Below are 19447 nucleotides of genomic sequence, written 5' to 3'. Positions count from 1 at the left end.
GCGGTGTGTTCTAGAGTACAGTGTCCAATCAGTGAGTTTCTGTTACTGCAGCTGAGAACGGTACCTCCTCCTAAATACACGTCACATCAACACTCTGCCAATCACAGTTGTCAACTTTATCGCTCATAAACTGCTACAAAGATAAGACAATCGCACTTAAGGTTCCCATTTCTTATTTCACACGCCAAAAACTGTGGCGCGGCCTATACGTTTCTTACTCTGTCTGTCCACTTCACATGTTCCATCCTTCTCCATATCCAAATTTCAAATGCTTCTATTCGCTTCTCTTCACTTCGTCGTAATGCCCATGTTTCTATTCCATACAAGACTACACTCCACACAAAGCACTTCACTGTCTCTTCCTTAGTTCTTTCTCCAGAGGTGCGCAGAAGATGTTCCTTGTTAGTTTTGATTTGTTAATTTCAAGCTTGCATACCGCCGTGATATTTCTATAAGTAATTAACACTAACTTTATGGCATGGCGCCTCAAGAAATCTGCTACACTGATGCGCTAATTTGAAAACTTGCGTAGATGTCATCGCATTACACTAATATTGTGATATGACGTCTCAAGAATTTTGCTGCACTGATTCTATAATTTTAAAACTCGCTTAGGTGTAATGTTAGCAGGAAGGAAATATTGTTACTTTTGTGCGTTCATGAATCTTGAGTCCAGTTACATTTATAGACTCTATTTCAATTTCAACTAAAGAATATGAATGATCATTAGGCTTACTGTAATGAACGATATCTGTACTAAGAAAAGAAATACTCTTCTAGTAAGAGAGTTTTCAAGCTTTTGTTCCTAAAAAGTGTTGGGCCACCAGTGTCAGCGTATAATTTCTTGCCTTGTATGCAATTGTGACTACGATCTGGAAAGAGGTCCGCAGAGGCGGATGCATGACAAAGAAGTAACTTTGGGAAAGGAGTGCAGTAGGAGTCCGTACATAGTCTAGTCTGACCAAGAAAATTTCAACAGTACTCCATAAAATTTGTTTCCAACTACAGCACTGTTCGAATCGCATTGTTGGGTCCAAAATAAGTCCTTGTGTGCTGTTCTCTTTGAAAGCTGTCACATCTATTTGACATGAATTCTCTTTTGTGGCCAGTCCGTGTACTTCTTCGTATAGCCCTAACTTGAAATATTTTCTTCGCAATTCTTCTGCAATATAATATCTTATCTGTTGATGGCACTTGTTTCTCAGAAGCTTCCCATGTCTGCAGGACCCTGAGACATGCTCAAGTCTTTCTTTCTCTCCATGGCAGCGCCGACAGAGGTTGTTATCCAGGGATTTGCCTTGCACGGAGCGCAGCAGAAACATATGCAGTCATTTTTATGACCTCTTTCCACTCGATACACGCCAGCCTGGCATGGTTCCTTATCCAGAAATTTGCGGTGTGTATTTATAATAGAGTTCAACTCCAAGTCCCTTTGAAGAAAGTGAGCACCAACAGAAGAAATCCCTGGCTCATAACTCTTGGCGAATCTTCTTACTATCGTAAAGACCGCTTCGGGATCTATGAACGTCAGTGATTTTAAAAAGTTTCGGACATTCCTGAATTTCCACACAAGTGTCTCGGGGAGCGAGGACAAGTGGATCGTTAGTTTCAATAAGTTTATTGCAGTCATTTATATCTTCGAAGTAGTCTTCCCACGAAGTTTTGCAAAGGCCAAAATATTGTTTTTCTTATCGCAATATACTGTACAGTCTAGCGTATCTACTGAAAAATTTTTAATATTAAGAACTTAAATGGGAAGTACTGTCACTAAAGCTAGTATTAATGAACCTGCTTCTTAAAAGTTTAAAATATCAATACAAATTTCTGTGAATTAACCAATTTTATATATAGGCTAGCTATAGTTTCGTCGCTCTTATTTTCGGCAGCCAACCACGTTGCAGGTGGCTACATATAAACGTGTGCGTCTTGTGATTCGTTGCTGATGACGTTATGCACTTCCTAAGACTCCATAAATACTTAATATAATGGCCTGCCATTTAGCTCTTTCTTTGGCGTTCGCAGAAAGCACACGAGAACGTTATTTGCCTCTCAGTTACGCCTATTTTCTCAATTACAGTGCGTTTGATTTATTATCATAGGAGCTACGACATGATAATGTTTAACGGTGCGGCAAATAGATTCCTCGTCTGGTAGCTCGGCAACGAAAGAACAAAAATGGCGAACGATACTACCTGCCTAGACTTTATAGAGCCTTCACTTCGTAAGGCGTAAGCAAAGAGGAGTCACGCCGGAAATAACAGCGACGCGACTATAGTATATTAACTTATGTTGTGTGTTGGATTTTTTCGAGAATGTTTAAAAGGACCTGCGACAGATGGATTCTTGATATACGTTTGTCATCTAGCAAATAATATCTAATCTTCTTTTATAAATTATAATAAATTATAGGCCTAATAAGATAAGGTATTTTGTAGACATCCCACTTACGTAAACTAGGTAACAAAATTACCTATCATTTTACTAAATATTTTCGAAATGTGCATGAAACAATAGAAACTAATACATTGTAGAATTAATTTAATATTTTGGTAGGTTCCTTTCATTTTTACGGTATAAGCTATTGGGGCAGATGGGAAGACTTTGCTGTCGTGGAGGAGAACAGCTTTTACACTTTTTATCGACGAATCTTTGAATGATCGCCAGTCTTCTTGGTCATGTTGACCATGCGTTCATAAGGCAGTCAATATCATTACAAAAAATCAATAACATCATCCTTCATGGAATAGATTGGAACATAAGACTTATGCCGAACACGAAATACTGACACTCTAATGTCTTCTGTTAATAAATTATAACCTTGCAGTCTCGAAACTAACAATTCTGCTTAACTTTTACTAAGGCCCAGATTTCTCACCAAATAATTCAGTCATCCTTGTGTAATTGAGATGCTATCGGGAAATTGCTTTCTCAGTCTATTGAAAGGCATCAGAAAGATCAGCTTCATCTTCGGATGATGAAGAATCGGATATAAAGTTAGTTGGAGAAGTTGGTACAGACAAATCGACAGTGTGAACTGATAGCTGATAAAATTTTCGGATATGAAATTAATGATGATGATGATGATGATGATAATAATAATAATAATAATAATAATCCGTGGCCCCACAGCTCTTGAAGGACCCAGACCGACCAGACGGCTGCTGACTTCACGTTCACATGCCGAAGCAGAGGTGGACGATCATCCAACCAGAATGGAGATATCGCGTAGTTAGCACGATTACCCCCAGCCGTTATAGCCGGCTTTCGCAATCGGATTTCGCTACCTATCGTAGCTCCCTAAGTGCATCACGATGCTGGGTGGGCATCGGTCCCATACATTGGCCGAAATTTCATGAAAAAAATTTCTTCCCGCATTAGGAATCGAACGAGCGCACATTCCGCAACGCGAGTCCTGCGGGAGTATGAAATTATAGCCTATATCTATTTTTAAAAGTCATTCCTTGCACTGGCGGAGTCAAAAGTAACTTGCAATCTGTATTATGATTTGTCAGTTCTCCCAAACCATTGGTACTCCAAAAGATTCCTTTGGCTCGATTACAGGGTTCAAAGTGTCTACCATGAACCTGATTACCATTGTAGCAGTGGTTATCGGCCTGTGTCGACTTTGATTGAAAGCAGCTAATACTCGCATATTAGATTTTTCTCTGGTGTCAATTCGAGTGGTGCATTACTTCACATGTCCCAAAAAGAAAAAAAAAATGTTAGGGCGTGAAGTGAGGTGATCACGTTGGCCACGCATCAGGTCCGACTCTCCATATCCATTGCTCCCCATAGATGCTGTTCAGATGTGCTTGTACAACCAGGTTGAAGTGCGTTGGGGCGTTATGTTGAATCACATGCCCCTCACATCGTGAAGGGTACATCCTCCATGAGCAGTGGAAGCGTGTTCCGAAGAGTGCTCCATTGAAACAGGACAACAAAAGGACAGGACACTTGTAACCTGTCCGCAAGGGTACTTGAAGAAATAAATAAATAAATAATTCATTTCATGATTAACTGTAAATGTCACTAAAACCTGTCTTTTTTTCGATATCGCATAGCTCCTACATTAGACATCGGAGAACATGTTTTTTTTTTACGAAAAATGATCCTCATTGCGAAATCTATCCATCCCCAGAGTTTGTTGCACAGGTTCTGAATCACTCTGTATATAGGCTTACATTATATATAATTAGGTTTGCGCTAATATACATAAAATAGCTACACATATATTATAATAATTTGTAGTATCGTTTTCTGTTCACAAAATTCTGAATTTAAAATGTGTAGCCTATGAATCCTAAACTATATTAGTGATTTACTATGAGGTTGGGGATCCATAGCATTGTAACAACTTATTTCATTGGTTCACTCCCTCGTAACAAATGTTTAGTACTAGTAACGGTAATGCTGTTAACAAGAAGAGAAAATTGTCATTTCGATTTACATCTCTGCTAGGATGAGAATTCACAATGATTAATATAAACCTAACAATGAATTTCTTTGAACAAAACTTTTTACAGTCAATAATAACCCTAATGTCTCATTTGTCAGTTTACAAGTGTTCCATCTTGCACAAAAAGTATGGAGAAAGTCGTCTGTTCTTGAAGCGAAATGTCGTTTTGTGTTTACGATTTTAAATAAAAGATCATTAATTCTTTTATAAAATATTATGTGTTTTGCATGTACATAATTCCCAGATACGTTGATTCGTTTACAAGAAAATGAACAGAATCTGTCCAAAAGTAAGGACATAGACATAGATATAGACAACAGACTGCAGACTGCAGAGGTTTACTCAGACACTTCAGAAATATTGTAAACGTAGGTCTGTATTCGGCGAAAATTTCCAAACAGACTTTTTGTTTCACTTCCCTTTATAACTTCATATAGAATAGATAAAAATAAGAAGCTATACTTTCAATATTATGACGTTCTGTAAACATTTATTACAAGAAAACATACAAATTTGATGTTTTGTATATTCCTCAAGACTCAAGACAATAATTAAATTATTCATAATGCACTGTAAGAGGAATGTGTTTGTATATTGAGGCGAATGTTATAAAGTTTATGTTCATTATTGTATTGAATATTTTACCTGATTTGATATCGGATTGACTTCAATGGGAATCCCAAGCCGCTTGACAGTTTCAAGTACCAAAGGATGTTTCAGAATAGCGTAACCATGTCCGATTCTAGTTGCGTTCAGCAGAACAGCATCCACCAGATTCAAATCTGTTATTCCTTCCCAGTCTGTAAACAGAACATCAAGATTGTTAAGTCACTTCATGATCATACCTAATTATCCTCCTCCTCATTATTATCATGATCAACAACATCCTTATCTTGCCCTTCCCATCTCAAACATCTGGATTTAATGTTCCTATTAGACCTATGTTAGGTGAAGAATACAATGCGTGGAGTTCTGCGTTGTGTAACTTTCTCCATTCTCCTGTAACTTCATCCCTCTTAGTCTCAAATATTTTCCTAAGCAGCTTATTCTCGAACACCCTTAATCTCTGTTTCTCTCTCAAAGTGAGAGTCCAAGTTTCACAACCACACAGAACACCCGGTAATACAAATGTTTTATAAATTCTAACTACCAACTTTTTCAAGAGCAAACTAGATGATAAAAGCTTCTCAACCGAATAAGAACAGGCATTTCCCATACTTATTCTGCGTTTAATTTCCTCCTGAGCGTAATTTATATTTGTTATTGTTGCTCCAAGGTACTTGAATTTTTCCACCTTTTCAAAGAATAAATTTCCAATTTTTATATTTTCATTTCGTACTATGTTCTGGTCACGAGACATTATATATATATATATTTTTTTTTGTCGGAGATTACTTCCAAACCTATCTCCTTATTTGTTTCAAGTAAAATTCCCCTGTTTTCTCTCATTGTTTGTGCATTTTCTCCTAACATATTCACGTCATCCTCATAAACAAGCAGCTGATGTAACTCGTTCAATTTCAAACCCTCCTTGTTTTCCTGGACTTTCCTAATGGCATATTCTAGAGCAAAGTTAGAAAGTAAAGGTGATGGTGCATCTCCTTCCTTTAGCTCGCGGACTACTAATAACTTATTACTAGTAGCTATTATTATTATTATTATTATTATTATTATTATTATTACTATTATTATTATTATTACTATTATTATTATTATTACTATTATTATTATTATTATTACTATTATTATTATTATTATTATTATTATTATTATTATTATTTCCTATTTAGTCTAATGTAACTTTGTGTAATAACTACTCATAATAAGTCTTGTTTTTATAACCTAGTCTTTATGTTCTAATGTAATCTAGTATATCATCATCATAATCATCACCATCATCATCATCATCGAGGTATAGGCCTTTGGCCTATTCGAGTAAAGTTACAGTCCCATCATCTTCTGGGTCTTTTAAAGTTTCTTCTTTCTTTCGACTTGTGTAGTATTGATATATAAGGTAATCTGTATGTGTGTATCCAATGCTTATCCACTTCACTTACGTGATTCGGGTTCGGCATATTGCGGACAGATGGTGAGACTGACCCATTTTCAAGTTGAACACCACTCCGGCGAGTTACGCTAAGCATGTGTATTTGTGGAGAGTTATATCGGGTACTAGGGTGAGTGTATGTGCATGGGCATAGTATATAGTATTCTATTACAATCTAATGTAACCTACTATATTCTATTCTATATACTCGTAGTTTAATCTAATCTAGTGTCATTAATATACTTTATCTAATCTATTCTGTTCGAGTTTAAACTGTATTCTCTTCCATTTTTTACACTTATTCTACAGTAATTATTTACCGTTATACTACACTGTACTAATATGCTTTTTACAATATAGGCCTGACTTATTTAAATAAAAAAAGTATTGTTCTATAGAATGGGGTTAAGTTTGTTATTGTTATTGTTGTTCCTTTATTATTTTTCAGAATTTCATTTCGAATGCACCATTTACTTACGCTAATGGTTTTCCAGACATTTAAAATAGTTTACAACTGGTACTGAATTTCTGCAAATTGTCAATAATTCTTCGGAGTCTTCTGACCTAAACTATTAAAAAAAACTTTTCATGTACTTAATTTTGTTTGAGTTTTACACCTTTTTGAAAGTTCATATTACATATTTCAATATTTTCTACTTATCTTTTAATCACAATTTGGCCTCATCTTTCATAAAAAAAAGCATAATGAAGTCGTTCCAACAGTTCATGCTTGAATTGTCTTACCTGTTTCTCCAGCATGGAAAAAGAACTTGATATCGTCCTTGACTGTGAGTAGCAAGTCGGCAAAATCTTTCAGTGGCTTTCCCAGGTCTTCTTGACCAATGATGTCGAAACCTGCAATAAGGTCAGGATGTTCTTCCTTCAGCGTCAGTGCATTTGCAATGTACTGCTCTACTTCCGAGAGCTCGAGTCTTCGAAATGAGGTGTAAATGATTTTAATTCCCCAGAAATCTGGGTGATCGCTAATAAATCGCTGGGTGATGTCTTTCATGATGGTAGCTACTGCCGTTTCTGGGAGCAGTGTTCCATTCAATTCAAAAACCTGCAACATTAATTGCGAAATTGTGTATTTTGAGTTTATGACAATTACAATCATAATTTTTACAAAATTTGCGTAAGGATATCCCTGATGAAAACTCAGGCTAGGTTCTGATGAGCATAACGAGAATTTTGTTATTGTTTTATGGAGTTTTTTTCTCTTTGTTCTACCACTATTCCCGGGAACATGTTTCTATATTTAGCTACTTCATTATCACTGACAAATTACTCGCTCAAGTCACACATCTCAATTAGATTTATGCTTAAATGGTTGCCTACAGTGGCATACGCAGGATTTTGTCAAAGGGAGGTTATTATTAAGATTGTTTACAATTTACATTATCGGTATTTTAAATTTCATATACCGATATAATAATAATAATAATAATAATAATAATAATAATAATAATAATAATAATAATAATAATAATAATAATAATTATTATTGTTATTATTATTATTTTTATTTTGCGTTATATTTATTAATATTATATTCATGAATATTGTCCACACCTGTAGAGTAACGGTCAGCGCGTCTGGCCGCGAAACTAGGTGGCCCGGGTTCGAATCCCGGTCGGGGCAAGTTACCTGGTTGAGGTTTTTTCAACCCAATAAGAGCAACTGCTGGGTAACGTTCGGTGCTGGACCCCGGATTCATTTCACCGGCATTATCACCTTCATTTCATTCTAAATAACCTAGATGTTGATACAGCGTCGTAAAATGACCCAATAAAATCAAATTCATGAATATTCTTTTAAAATCCTTCAAACGTAATATTTTCACATCATGTCATCCAATTTTTAACAAATTTTAACTTCTGTTTAATTTTGTATAATAAAAAATGCTTGTGCCATTATTACACTTACACAATAATCATATATATATATATATACAAATATATATATATATATATTCAACAGTTATTTGTATATGATAGGTAAGACTGTACATAATAGGAAAATACATGGAAACAACAAAATATATTGAAATAAATTTAATTAAACACAACAGTGGACATGGAACTCACCAAGAATGATGAATGAAACTGGCATGATGAATATATTGCAGGAGGGGCAGAAGGACTATGCTTTATGTCGATGTAGAAAACGATTATAGATTTAAAAACTTAAATCTAAATATGTCATTTTTCTTAAAGTTCAAGGGGAGGGGTTCTAACCCTGTAACTCCCTTGCGGACGCCCCTGATTGCCTAAAAGGAATTAACATTTTAATAAAATTGTAGAAAGCGAAATATCTTGAAAGTATCTGAGTATCCTGTGAGTTTCGAATTTTTCTATCTACATCTGCCAGTGCAAAATATGAGTGTAACGTAATGTAGTTTGACGTGACGTAACGTAAAGTAATGTTGTGTATGTAGAGTTGCGTATGTAGTGTTACTTATGTATTATTGCGTATGTATTGTTGCAGATGTAGTTTTGAGTAGGCTATGTAATGTATTGGTTTTTTTTTCACTTTATATATACATTACAAAGATAACTACATTAAAAAACTATTATATACATAAAACATAAATACAAATTAAACAATTTACCCCCATATGAGCAAACGCTCGTAGTCGGGAGTTCAAAACTGCACTGTAGATAAGCAGAAAGAAGAAGACAAAATAAACAAATTAATATAAGCAATAAAATGGTACAGATTACAAAAACAAGAGCCTATATCATGAAGAACAATCACAGCTCAGAGATAAATTAATCAGAAGATGACAACTTCACCCCAGCAAATCCATTAGTTACTCCAATTCATATTCAACCAGAATGATATTTTCTATTTGCATATGCCATTTTACGATCAATTCCTAATAAATTAGAGGAGTAATTGCCCTAGCATTCGCTTGGCTTGGCGTTTATACAGATACTGGGAGCATCCTCATGACAGTACAGTAGTAATCTACTAAAATAGTAGGGCTTCACTTTCCGACATCTTCTCAAGTGTGGCAATATCTTGAAATCGCTCACCATGTTCATTCCTTATTGCACCACAATCCTTGGGGAAGAAGTCAAGATGAGTATGGAGGAAGTACATTTTAATGACATGTTTCAACCAAGTTTCTCATATTATGACAACCTGTTATCCTTGTAATTTATTGCTCAGTTGTTGCCGAAGAACTGAAAACAGACTTTCTTAAAACATTCCCATGCATCCTTCTCATCCTTGTATGATTCCATCAAAGATATGGTCTCCGAAAAGCTATCGAATCTGTGGATCTACAAAGATGCCCTCCTTCACTTTGGCATCACTTAAGGAAGGACATTTTTGCTTTAAGTACTTAAACGCGTCATCATCTTTGTTCATTCCCTTCGCAAAGTTTTTCATGAGACCCAACTTGATATAGAAGCGCGGGAGCAGAACCTTTCTAGAGTCTGGTAGAAAGGTTCACTCTGAACATTCTTTATACCTAGTTTAAGAGATTTTCTGATGGGCCAGTCATGTTTATTGTAATGAGATGTACGAGCTCTGCTATTCCATTCACAAATAAAGCAAACATATTTCGTATATCCTAACTGCATACCTAATAGCAGTACAATCACTTTCAGGTTACCACAAATCTGCCCTTTGAGAGTCATTGCACTTAATGACTTCTAGTAAAAGTTTTATGTTTTGGTATGACTCCATCATATGCACAGCATATCCAACTGGATGTTTATATCCAAAAAAAAGTTTCGTATTCAAAATATTAAACACAAGTAAGAGTAGTAAGAAATAAAAATCTTTGTTACAAGTTATTGTGACTTTGACAAACCATTATAATGTTTTGTTTTAAACTGAACATAAAAACCCGTACAAAATTAGCCTACTGTAGTGAAGCAATGAAAAATGAAAACTAGAGCTAATTTTTAATTTTCTTTATGACATTCATGATCAGGACAACAGAATTGATAGGAATTGGCGATTTTTATTCAATATACATTTTCATTGTTGTACAGTGTAATTAAAGAAATAGTGTTATATTATGGAGTTAGAATATATCCAAATGTTCAGCAAACATTCGTGTGATTCTGTGCAGGGTTAATAAAAAAATAAATAATTTTGCAAAAATTTAAATTACAGCGAGTAATATTTTATCTGTCGATGACTGAAGTCAGCCTATCTGGACAGCTCTTAAATTACCATAAAGAGCATACTTGTGAGGGGACAACAGGATTCAGTACGAAACAATATTGCAAAAAACAATAAATGAATGTAAGAAGTGTCACCTTTTCAATACTTGAGCTGTGGGTATGAGAATGAAGAGATACGGTACTCATAAAAATTGTAGTAGCCTATACTTGCAAATCTTAAGAAATACTGAAGAAAACTTTATTGATTAAAGTAAACATGCACATCCAAAACAATAGCTCTTTCCTGTTTTTCGTATGAGAGTGAAATTTGCACCCAACAAGAACAAATTTTAAAAATATGAAATTAGATTCTTGAGATGAACAACAGGATGCATATTTTTGAATCAGAATAAAATAAATAAATTTGCAGAAACATTTTAAGTAGAACGAGTCATTGATAAATCGAAAATTACAAACAAAAATAATTAAATTGGGATTGTGCCTATTTTTATGTAGAATGCATAGAATAGTAACGAACCATAAACCAAAGGTCACAGAGAAAAAGAGAAATCTTAGAAAATAACTCTGTATGAAATCGATCTGGATACACTAAGGTCTACATCGTGATTTAGGCTAACTACATGAAAAGTCTTTGGTGAGACGCTAATAGGAGCCCGTGACAATGTATCACGTCTAAATATAATATATGCAAGAATGATGATCACTTATACAGAATGCCGATTTTACGGGAATAATGCACTCGTAGCTGAATGCACACGGCTAATCATTCTCGAGAGATATGTATTTTTTCGCGACTTAAATAAGCAATTGCTGTGTTTAGTTCACCGTACTTACTTATAAGCATGGATATTTACCCCTGACACTTCCGAACGTAGCTCAGCGTACATGATGTTATCTTCATGAAATTCTTTCAGGAGTTGGTAGAAGTATCTCTCGAATGCTGGTTTGTAGTAAACCAAACCATTCACTGTTTTCGTTATCTTTTCGAAGACTTTCCAGACCGTATTTACATCTGGATATGCTTCTGTAACGAAGAATTAACAAGTTAGTTTCATACAATACTACAGAACCCGTGCTGCTCCGCAGCATTCATTTGGACGAACCTAAAGAACTTCTTGCTAATACCGTGGATTTTCGCTGGCCAAAAATTCGCTAACAAGCCCTGTAGCTTGACCCATCTGTCCTCTTCACGCTATTGATGCCGTATAAAAAAGATGTCTCCGATTACCGGGACGAAGGCGATAAAATCATTATCATAATTATAATAATAACGAAACAGATAAAATAAGTAGTCATGTTGATCGATGAAAATATTTAATCGATTAACTATTTGAATTTAATCGATTAATCGACATATTGGTCGAGTTTTGATCGATTTGAAAAAAAATGTTTTAACATGCTGTAATACACAATTATCGTTAAATTTGTGTTCGGTGATAAGCATAAGTATTAAATGTTGTATATCTGTATGCATTGTACCGTTATATTAAAAAACAACTATTTTAATTATTTACTAACATATTTATTATGAGGCATATAATTTATGGTGTCAATTTCTCCGGGAATTTTTGAGACAAACATACATAACAAAAAGTATGAAGACTCACCTAGTTAATACTGCTTCATCCATGATTTTAAACGTCATGTGAGTGCATTTACATGTTCCGAATTAAGTACCGCTCTGCGTTAGTAACAATGTTTCCTGCATCACTAAACAGGAAAAAATATTTTTTTTTCTGTCAAGCACTTCTCCACGATCGTTCAATTTAAATCAAAACGTTTCGCCGAGTTTACCTCAAATTCTCATGTGACATAATGGAGTTTACACTTTTCACAGATCACAGAAAACTGATTTTTTTCTTTATCAAACTAAACACACAACCTTCATATACAAACTCAGTACAGAAACTGCAAATGCAAAAGTACAGCGATCGAAACAGAAGACTGCCCCCTATTATAATCCGAATTATCAGATTTTAGAAAAAGAAGAAGATAGTTACGCTCTCACTTGCACACAGCGTAGACATGCTATTTTATAAAGGATGAGGGGGACAAATCCCAGAAAAGTATGTATTTAACATGCTAGGAAGATAAGCTGATAACAAGGTGAAAGTTTTCTTGCAAAACCATAAAACTTAATAAGGGTTTCGCATTGTGTTTCAACTTTCAAGAGAGGTAGACTAGGTCACTGTTCTCGTATCTCCATCTCTTTCTGAAGTGTTTGTGCAAAGATTTTCCCTACGCTACCTTCTTTGCAGTTAGAAAATAACATTACTATTGTGCTTTTAAGTAAGCAGTTTCTGAGAGAGGAATATTGTCGGAATGTTTAGTATGAGTTTGTATTAACAAAATAATAATTAATATCAACTACAACCGATTAATTTTAATCGACTCGATTATTCGATTAAATAAATCCCACAACACTAAAAATAAGTAATATAAATATGACGAAAATTTGATAGTCTTGCTATCATTATGTCTATATCACATGTCATGGCGTTTTCGGGGTAAGCAGTATAGCTGTTGGACCCATGTCGTAGATTTAGAAAACGAAAAGAATCTTGTACCTAATAGAGGGCTGCAGACAAAATTTCTCAGTCACGTTTATTTTGACGTTTAATAATGTACTCAGTTGAAACTGTCTAAATCTACTACTACTACTACTACTACTACTACTACTACTACTACTACTACTACACTCCTACTGCTGTTCCTACTAGTATCACTGCTACTGCTTGTCCTACTGCTATTGCTGCTACTACTGCTACTGTTAACACTACTATAATAGATACTCTATAACTCTTTACTCTATACTCTTTTCAAAATATCAACTTAGTATTCAGCACTAATAATCGTGTTCAGTAAATTAGATTTGATTTCAAAGGCCTATTGAGTTCTCCGCAGTGTTCAAATAGGAACTGTTGTTAATCTTGTGTTAATGAATATCCTATGGAAGAAACCTCGCACAGATCTTAGTAGCCTATTCTTCAAATCCTTAGTTAGTTTTCGAATGATTCTCTTATTAAATTACAGATTCACTTAAATTCATCTGACCGTTCAACATCTGTTGTTTGGTGGTTATTGTTCGCATCTTTACGAATTGGTATCGTTACGGTTGCCCAGGGTGTTCATTGTCTTCCAATTATTTTTCTTCCGTGCTATAAACGCTTATGCTACTTAAAGACATGTGTACGGACAATTATCTCCGTCATGCGAAATGTTTCCGAGGCACCGCTTACCTCCTGAACCCAAAATTTGATGTTAGTTCCTTTGATAATAAGACTTTGTAGGGATATTTAGTTGTACAAGGAGAGTCAGAAAGTTATAGTTTTTAAGTGGGAAGTAACACCAAATTTATAGTTTTGTATGCAAAATAACACCGAAATTAACAAGGCTTTAAGCCACCGGCGTGGCTCAGTCGGTTAAGGCGCTTGCCCGCCGGTCTGAAGTTGCGCTCGGGCGCGGGTTCGATCCCCGCTTGGGCTGATTACCTGGTTGGGTTTTTTCCGAGGTTTTCCCCAACCGTAAGGTGAATACCAGGTAATCTATGGCGAATCCTCGGCCTCATCTCGCCAAATACCATCTCGCTATCATCAACTTCATCGACGCTAAATAACCTCGTAGTTGATACAGCGTCGTTAAATAACCAACTAAAAAAAAAAACGAGGTTTTATATTGAAAAATAAGATCTTTATTCACTATAAAGTAGGATCCCTAGTAATGGCATATTCTTTAATGTCACTTCTCTTTTTACTAGCATTCTGTTTTTCTCTCTATAAACTATTTCAGCTTGTACAGTGATATCAAAAGCATCTTATTCAGTACTTCAGCGACATTTTTCTTTGAGATTGGAATTAAAAATAAAATAATTGCTCTGAGAGATCAGTGCTATGGGTCATACTAGGAGATAAACAGTTAAATACATTTTATGTGCCATGTTATGTGAGATGTCTTATCTTGAATGAACCTGTTAGTAGCAAATAGTAAATAACTTATTGTCCACTCGGATCAATAACTGAACTTTCACTTTGTATCATCAATTAGGTTGTGTTTACGTCTACCCTTAGAGCAGTTTTAGCTTATATTTGCATATTCGTATTTGTTCATTTTAAGAAACTCGAAATCGCGAACTACAGAACTTACATTTTTTCCTTACATAAAGAACTGGAAAATAGTAATTAATAATTTAAAATATATTTTCATCTGGTATTCGATATTTTGAGCGGAGATTATAAAATAAATTACCACATCCTAGGCCTGCATAGCTTTACAATTTCTAAAATTAGCAATAAGGCAACTCAAACATAAAGAAACTTTTTTTTTGTCAAATCTGTGCGAGCTTGGGATGATTTCCAACAACGGCGCTTCATGGTATTGAAATTTGATAAGGACGTGATATACCAAAATGGGAACATGAAATATGTCCTTTGTGGTTAGATAAGTGAAATAACTTATGATTTAATAATATTGGTCAATTATAGAATAGAATAGAATGTTTTATTTTCGCTGGCACAGTTAAGGCCATAAGATCTTCAGTTCAACTCAACCATCCTTAATCAATACAATAGTTGCATACATATATAAATTATGAATATTTACAATGCACTTAAAGCTTTTCCAGCAATATTCTTCAGTTAAGTTTTAACGACTAAGGCTACAAGTTTATTGGAATTGAGATAAACCTCCAAGATAAAGTACTAATTTATGAGCTAATTTAATGCAATCCAGTTTATATGCAATATGTAAAGAATTATAAATAAGTTGAGATAGCTAGTTGGCTGAAATTATGAGAATTAATTTAGTATATGTTTATTAGAACTATGTTATAGGGAGAAAAATATAAATCTAAAATATATTGATATAATGAGAATATTAATGTAATGCAATTTTGCCATTAGAGGTTTTATATTCTATTTAAAGAAATTAATGGTAATAATAAGAATGGACAGATGTTAGTTTCATTATAAGTAACAAATTATACGTACAGATGTCCCCGAAATGAGCCACTGCGCATGCCACGCCCGCATTCACAAGATAGCGAGTCATCTTTTGATTCGACTGCTGACGTAACCCATTTCGAAAGCCATTAGAAAATAAGCTGGTAAAATTCATGTTCTGGGAATAATACATTAATTAAGTAGTAAAATATCGCTGCAATCGAAAAGTATTGAGAATAAATTTGAATAAGGAACAAAAAAAAGTTTCCTTCCCAGACAGGATTCGAACCACGAAAGTCTTAGTTACCAGTCTATCGTGCTCTGGAGTGAACAAGGCTCTGAAATCAGCTACAAGGGTCGGTCCGGTCTTTTTTGCCACTACTGTACAAGCAAACGTTTAGGGAGATCGTGCACTTAGCCTGATAACTATATTTTACTTAATTACAGTAATAACTTATCTATAGAAATATCGATATTAGACATAGACCAGTAAAAATTATGCACAGTAATAGAATATTCTAGGAACTTTTTTTTGTTAAATAAATTATCATTTAAGATTACTAGTTGTGAATAAAAATTAAATAAAATGTAAATAATTCCCCCACCCCATATAAAAATAAAATATGATTATTGTGAACTTTAATTTTATTTGTAGCTAACATTATAACACATTGTGAATCACTATGAACTGCACAAAACCAATAAATACAATTGTATATTTTTTCTATTTCAGTATTAAAAACAACTTGTATCGCATTATGTTTCTCATTATTGATGGTTATTTGCCATATCTTAATTATTGCGGTTAAACCTCTACAAATTACAGAAGAGAATATTGTGTGTGTGAAATTTCGTGCAAATTCAATAAAGGGCTTTTTCAGAATGTTTGCTTTTTGTTAAATTCAAGGAAAACATTGGTCTATATGCAAAATTATTTCCATTTTATTCACAAGTCTAAATAATTACAATTATTTATATACGAAAAGAAAGACCTTTGAATGTTCTATTTGTATGCAAAATTTTCCTAATCTGTAACAAATAGAGTGCCTATTTCCACAGATAATGTTAATTAAGAAACACATGCTCGCAGCTCTGGATAAGTGTTTCAGCCCCCTTTATTCATCTGCTTGAAGATAAACTTAGTCCTTCTCTCATTCTGTGCTGTAAAATGGTCAGTGACAGTGGTTACCAACTGTGGTCTGCGGAATCCTTGACTTCAAAGGGACTCGCGGTTCCAAGTTGTTTTCAAACGATATTTAAACTAAGTTTAACTTTATCACATTCCCTGATTTTCATCAGCTTGCTGAAATATTTTTGGTTTATCTCATTCTTTTAAGACATAGATTTTAATAGCAATCCGTTCACCTGAGGGACTTTTCTGGCTTGCAAGTCTTGCTTACCTTTTCGATATATTTTTCTTTTGTAATCTTTAACAGTGTCCACCGTCAAGGATAAGGCTAAAGCAACGACAGAGAAATGTATCTGGTTAAGTTATTCGAGAATTCGATTCATGTCCCACTCTCAGTGACTGACTAGGACAGGGATACTGAACTGGCGAGAGAGGGGTGGAAAGCATGGGAAAACGTTGGTTTCCCGTCCACAGTCCACCGGCGTTGAATGACGTGTCTGTGGCCCGTACGCAATCACGTAAGACATACATTGAATACAAATACTCTCTCCTACCAAGTCAATGACGCGAGAGTGGAAGGAAGGGTTGAGTGACGTATTTCGATGAGTGACGCAACGCCACAAATGTCGCCAAGTTCTGCAAGCCTGGTCTAGGAACATATGGTGATGAACTCTCGTCCGATATATTTGAAAGTATAAAATATAGCATTGATTGGCACAGTAAAATTAAGGAAATATTATCTTTTCTGCAATAGAAGAAAACAATGAAGTATGATAAATATCTTCTTGGCGACAAGTAATATTTCACTCGTCAAAAAAGAAGAGGGGCTATTAGAATTATTAGAATTATCTTTTGATTTGAACTTAAAAATCGTGTTCTGTGTTGCAATCTCGGTTGCATACATCGTCCATATAACCCGATATTTTCCAAATTCCAATACAACACAATGCTATTTGCATCAGCATACTTGTGTGAGTACATTTTCTGCTCTGGTCTTCTTGAAGAACAAGTATTGAAATGAATGGTGAGGTAGACATGCCGATTAAGAGTAACTATAAATGAGTCAGACTTCGCAAAGCAATATCAGTCACCCCACTGAAAACTGCATGCTAAGTCTAAAAAGCTGGTTTACTTCTTCACAGCAAATATATCAACTATTCCAATGATAACCTCAAGGTAAGTCTGAAATAGTTTCATTTTTCAAAGCGAAGATATCATATAAAGTAAAATAACTTTATATTTATGTATTTTCAGATTAGGGCTAAATTCGTATGTTAAACTGATATTTAATATCGCTGTCAATTTATTATTAAAGATGTTTAATTCGCTACATTATGCAAATGTTCAGTGAGAAGATCAACCCTAAATTACACAAAAGATTTTGGGGGTCCGCCAAAATGAAATGGGCGCTGTATGAGTTTCGTAACACTAAACATCTTGGGAATAAGTGATCTGTGACAATTTCGTTGAATTTAGTGATGGCAACAGCTGTTGTTTAAATGGCATTGCAATTGCATAACATTGACCTTGCTTCATTCTATTCCGCACAAGTGTTTCTAGGCTTTTCAGAGTACATAATCATTGTTTTGCTTCTCCAGTGGTTTTAGAAATTAGCACTATGACCTGCAGAGTTTGACAGTCTCTTGTGAAAGATACACCAAATTATTTTCATAAATGCACCTGATGCATTGTGAAATATTCCTGGTTTTATAACAAATTCAATTCATTGCGTAATTCCCGAGAACTCAGTTTAAACATATTAACAGCTGCTTCCAATTCACGTTCAGGACATAATGCCGATACAACATCGAGTGAAATCTATATTATAGCCAGGAATATTAAATTCAGATGGGAATGTAGCACGTATGGGCGAATCCAGTAATGCATATACAGTGTGTTTTGGGAAATAAGATTGGGAACCGAAACTGATGCGAGCAATAATGATATCATTAATTCATTGTTAGAATAACATTTTCAGATCTAAACTCTTTAGTGTGATGAAATAATGCATGTTATGCTAGGCTGAAAAGCAAGTATTAAAATTCACCTGGAAATATTTTTCAGGTTGCCAAAACCCTCAGCAAACCACACTTCTTTTTTTCGACACCAAAGGCACAGCCTACAGAAAAAAAAATTCGTACCACATTACCACTTAAAACCACTTATGTTGTCCATACCAGGACTAACTGAATGTTCGAATTTTTAGATTGTCTTTCTGAAAAATTATCAGTGGTGGCGTAGGTCTGTCTTTATTTAAAATGTCCATTATTTCAACTATATTTCTTCTCAGAAAAGATTATTTGAACATGAATTAATTATATTATTATTGCTCGCATCAGTTTCAGTTTCCAATTTTAATTCCCGAAACACAGAACTGGACCACACTTATTACTGTATTATTACTAAGTACAATAGTTCAACACCTTCACATAAGTCATAACTGAGACGTAAGGGAAGAGAACAGTATCGGATCGTGTCTGCTAGACAGCGAGAATGTTTGTTATTTATGTCTTATTTAGGAAAACGAGTCACCACTGCTATTCTTACCCCATCCCGCCCTTGAGACAGTCATTGACAAGTGACCGATCTATGGCTTGGAAAAGAAAAATCTGATGGGTGATGGAATACCGGCCAGTCCATGAGGCCAGAAGAAATGTGCTTCAGTTACAGGTTTTCAAGAGCAACTTCAAAGCCCGAGAGAATATACGAAATGCAGAAGCCAGACTCGGCCAGAAC

At 34.8% G+C, this 19447-nt stretch overlaps 1 protein-coding gene and 1 long non-coding RNA gene across 5 annotated transcripts in view; one reads left to right on the top strand and one right to left on the bottom strand.

Moving 5' to 3' along the window:
* The window catches only part of LOC138700628 (uncharacterized), a 901578-nt gene that overhangs the window by 687961 nt on the left and 194170 nt on the right, over positions 1-19447 (top strand). The window lies entirely within an intron of this gene.
* LOC138700555 (adenosine deaminase 2-like) overlaps positions 1-19447 on the bottom strand; it is a 47762-nt gene that overhangs the window by 12451 nt on the left and 15864 nt on the right. For all 3 annotated transcript variants that reach the window (XM_069827142.1, XM_069827153.1, XM_069827147.1), the window contains 3 exons: positions 11500-11669; positions 7248-7566; positions 5102-5256 (listed from right to left, as the gene is read on the bottom strand). In XM_069827142.1, the coding sequence (XP_069683243.1) occupies positions 5102-5256; positions 7248-7566; positions 11500-11669 (644 nt within the window). The remainder of the gene's footprint in view (positions 1-5101; positions 5257-7247; positions 7567-11499; positions 11670-19447) is intronic.

Source organism: Periplaneta americana, chromosome 1 (genome assembly GCF_040183065.1).
Source record: "Periplaneta americana isolate PAMFEO1 chromosome 1, P.americana_PAMFEO1_priV1, whole genome shotgun sequence".
Lineage (NCBI taxonomy): Eukaryota > Metazoa > Arthropoda > Insecta > Blattodea > Blattidae > Periplaneta > Periplaneta americana.
Note: the sequence above shows the minus strand (reverse complement) of the source record. Positions and strands in the feature narration are given on the sequence as shown.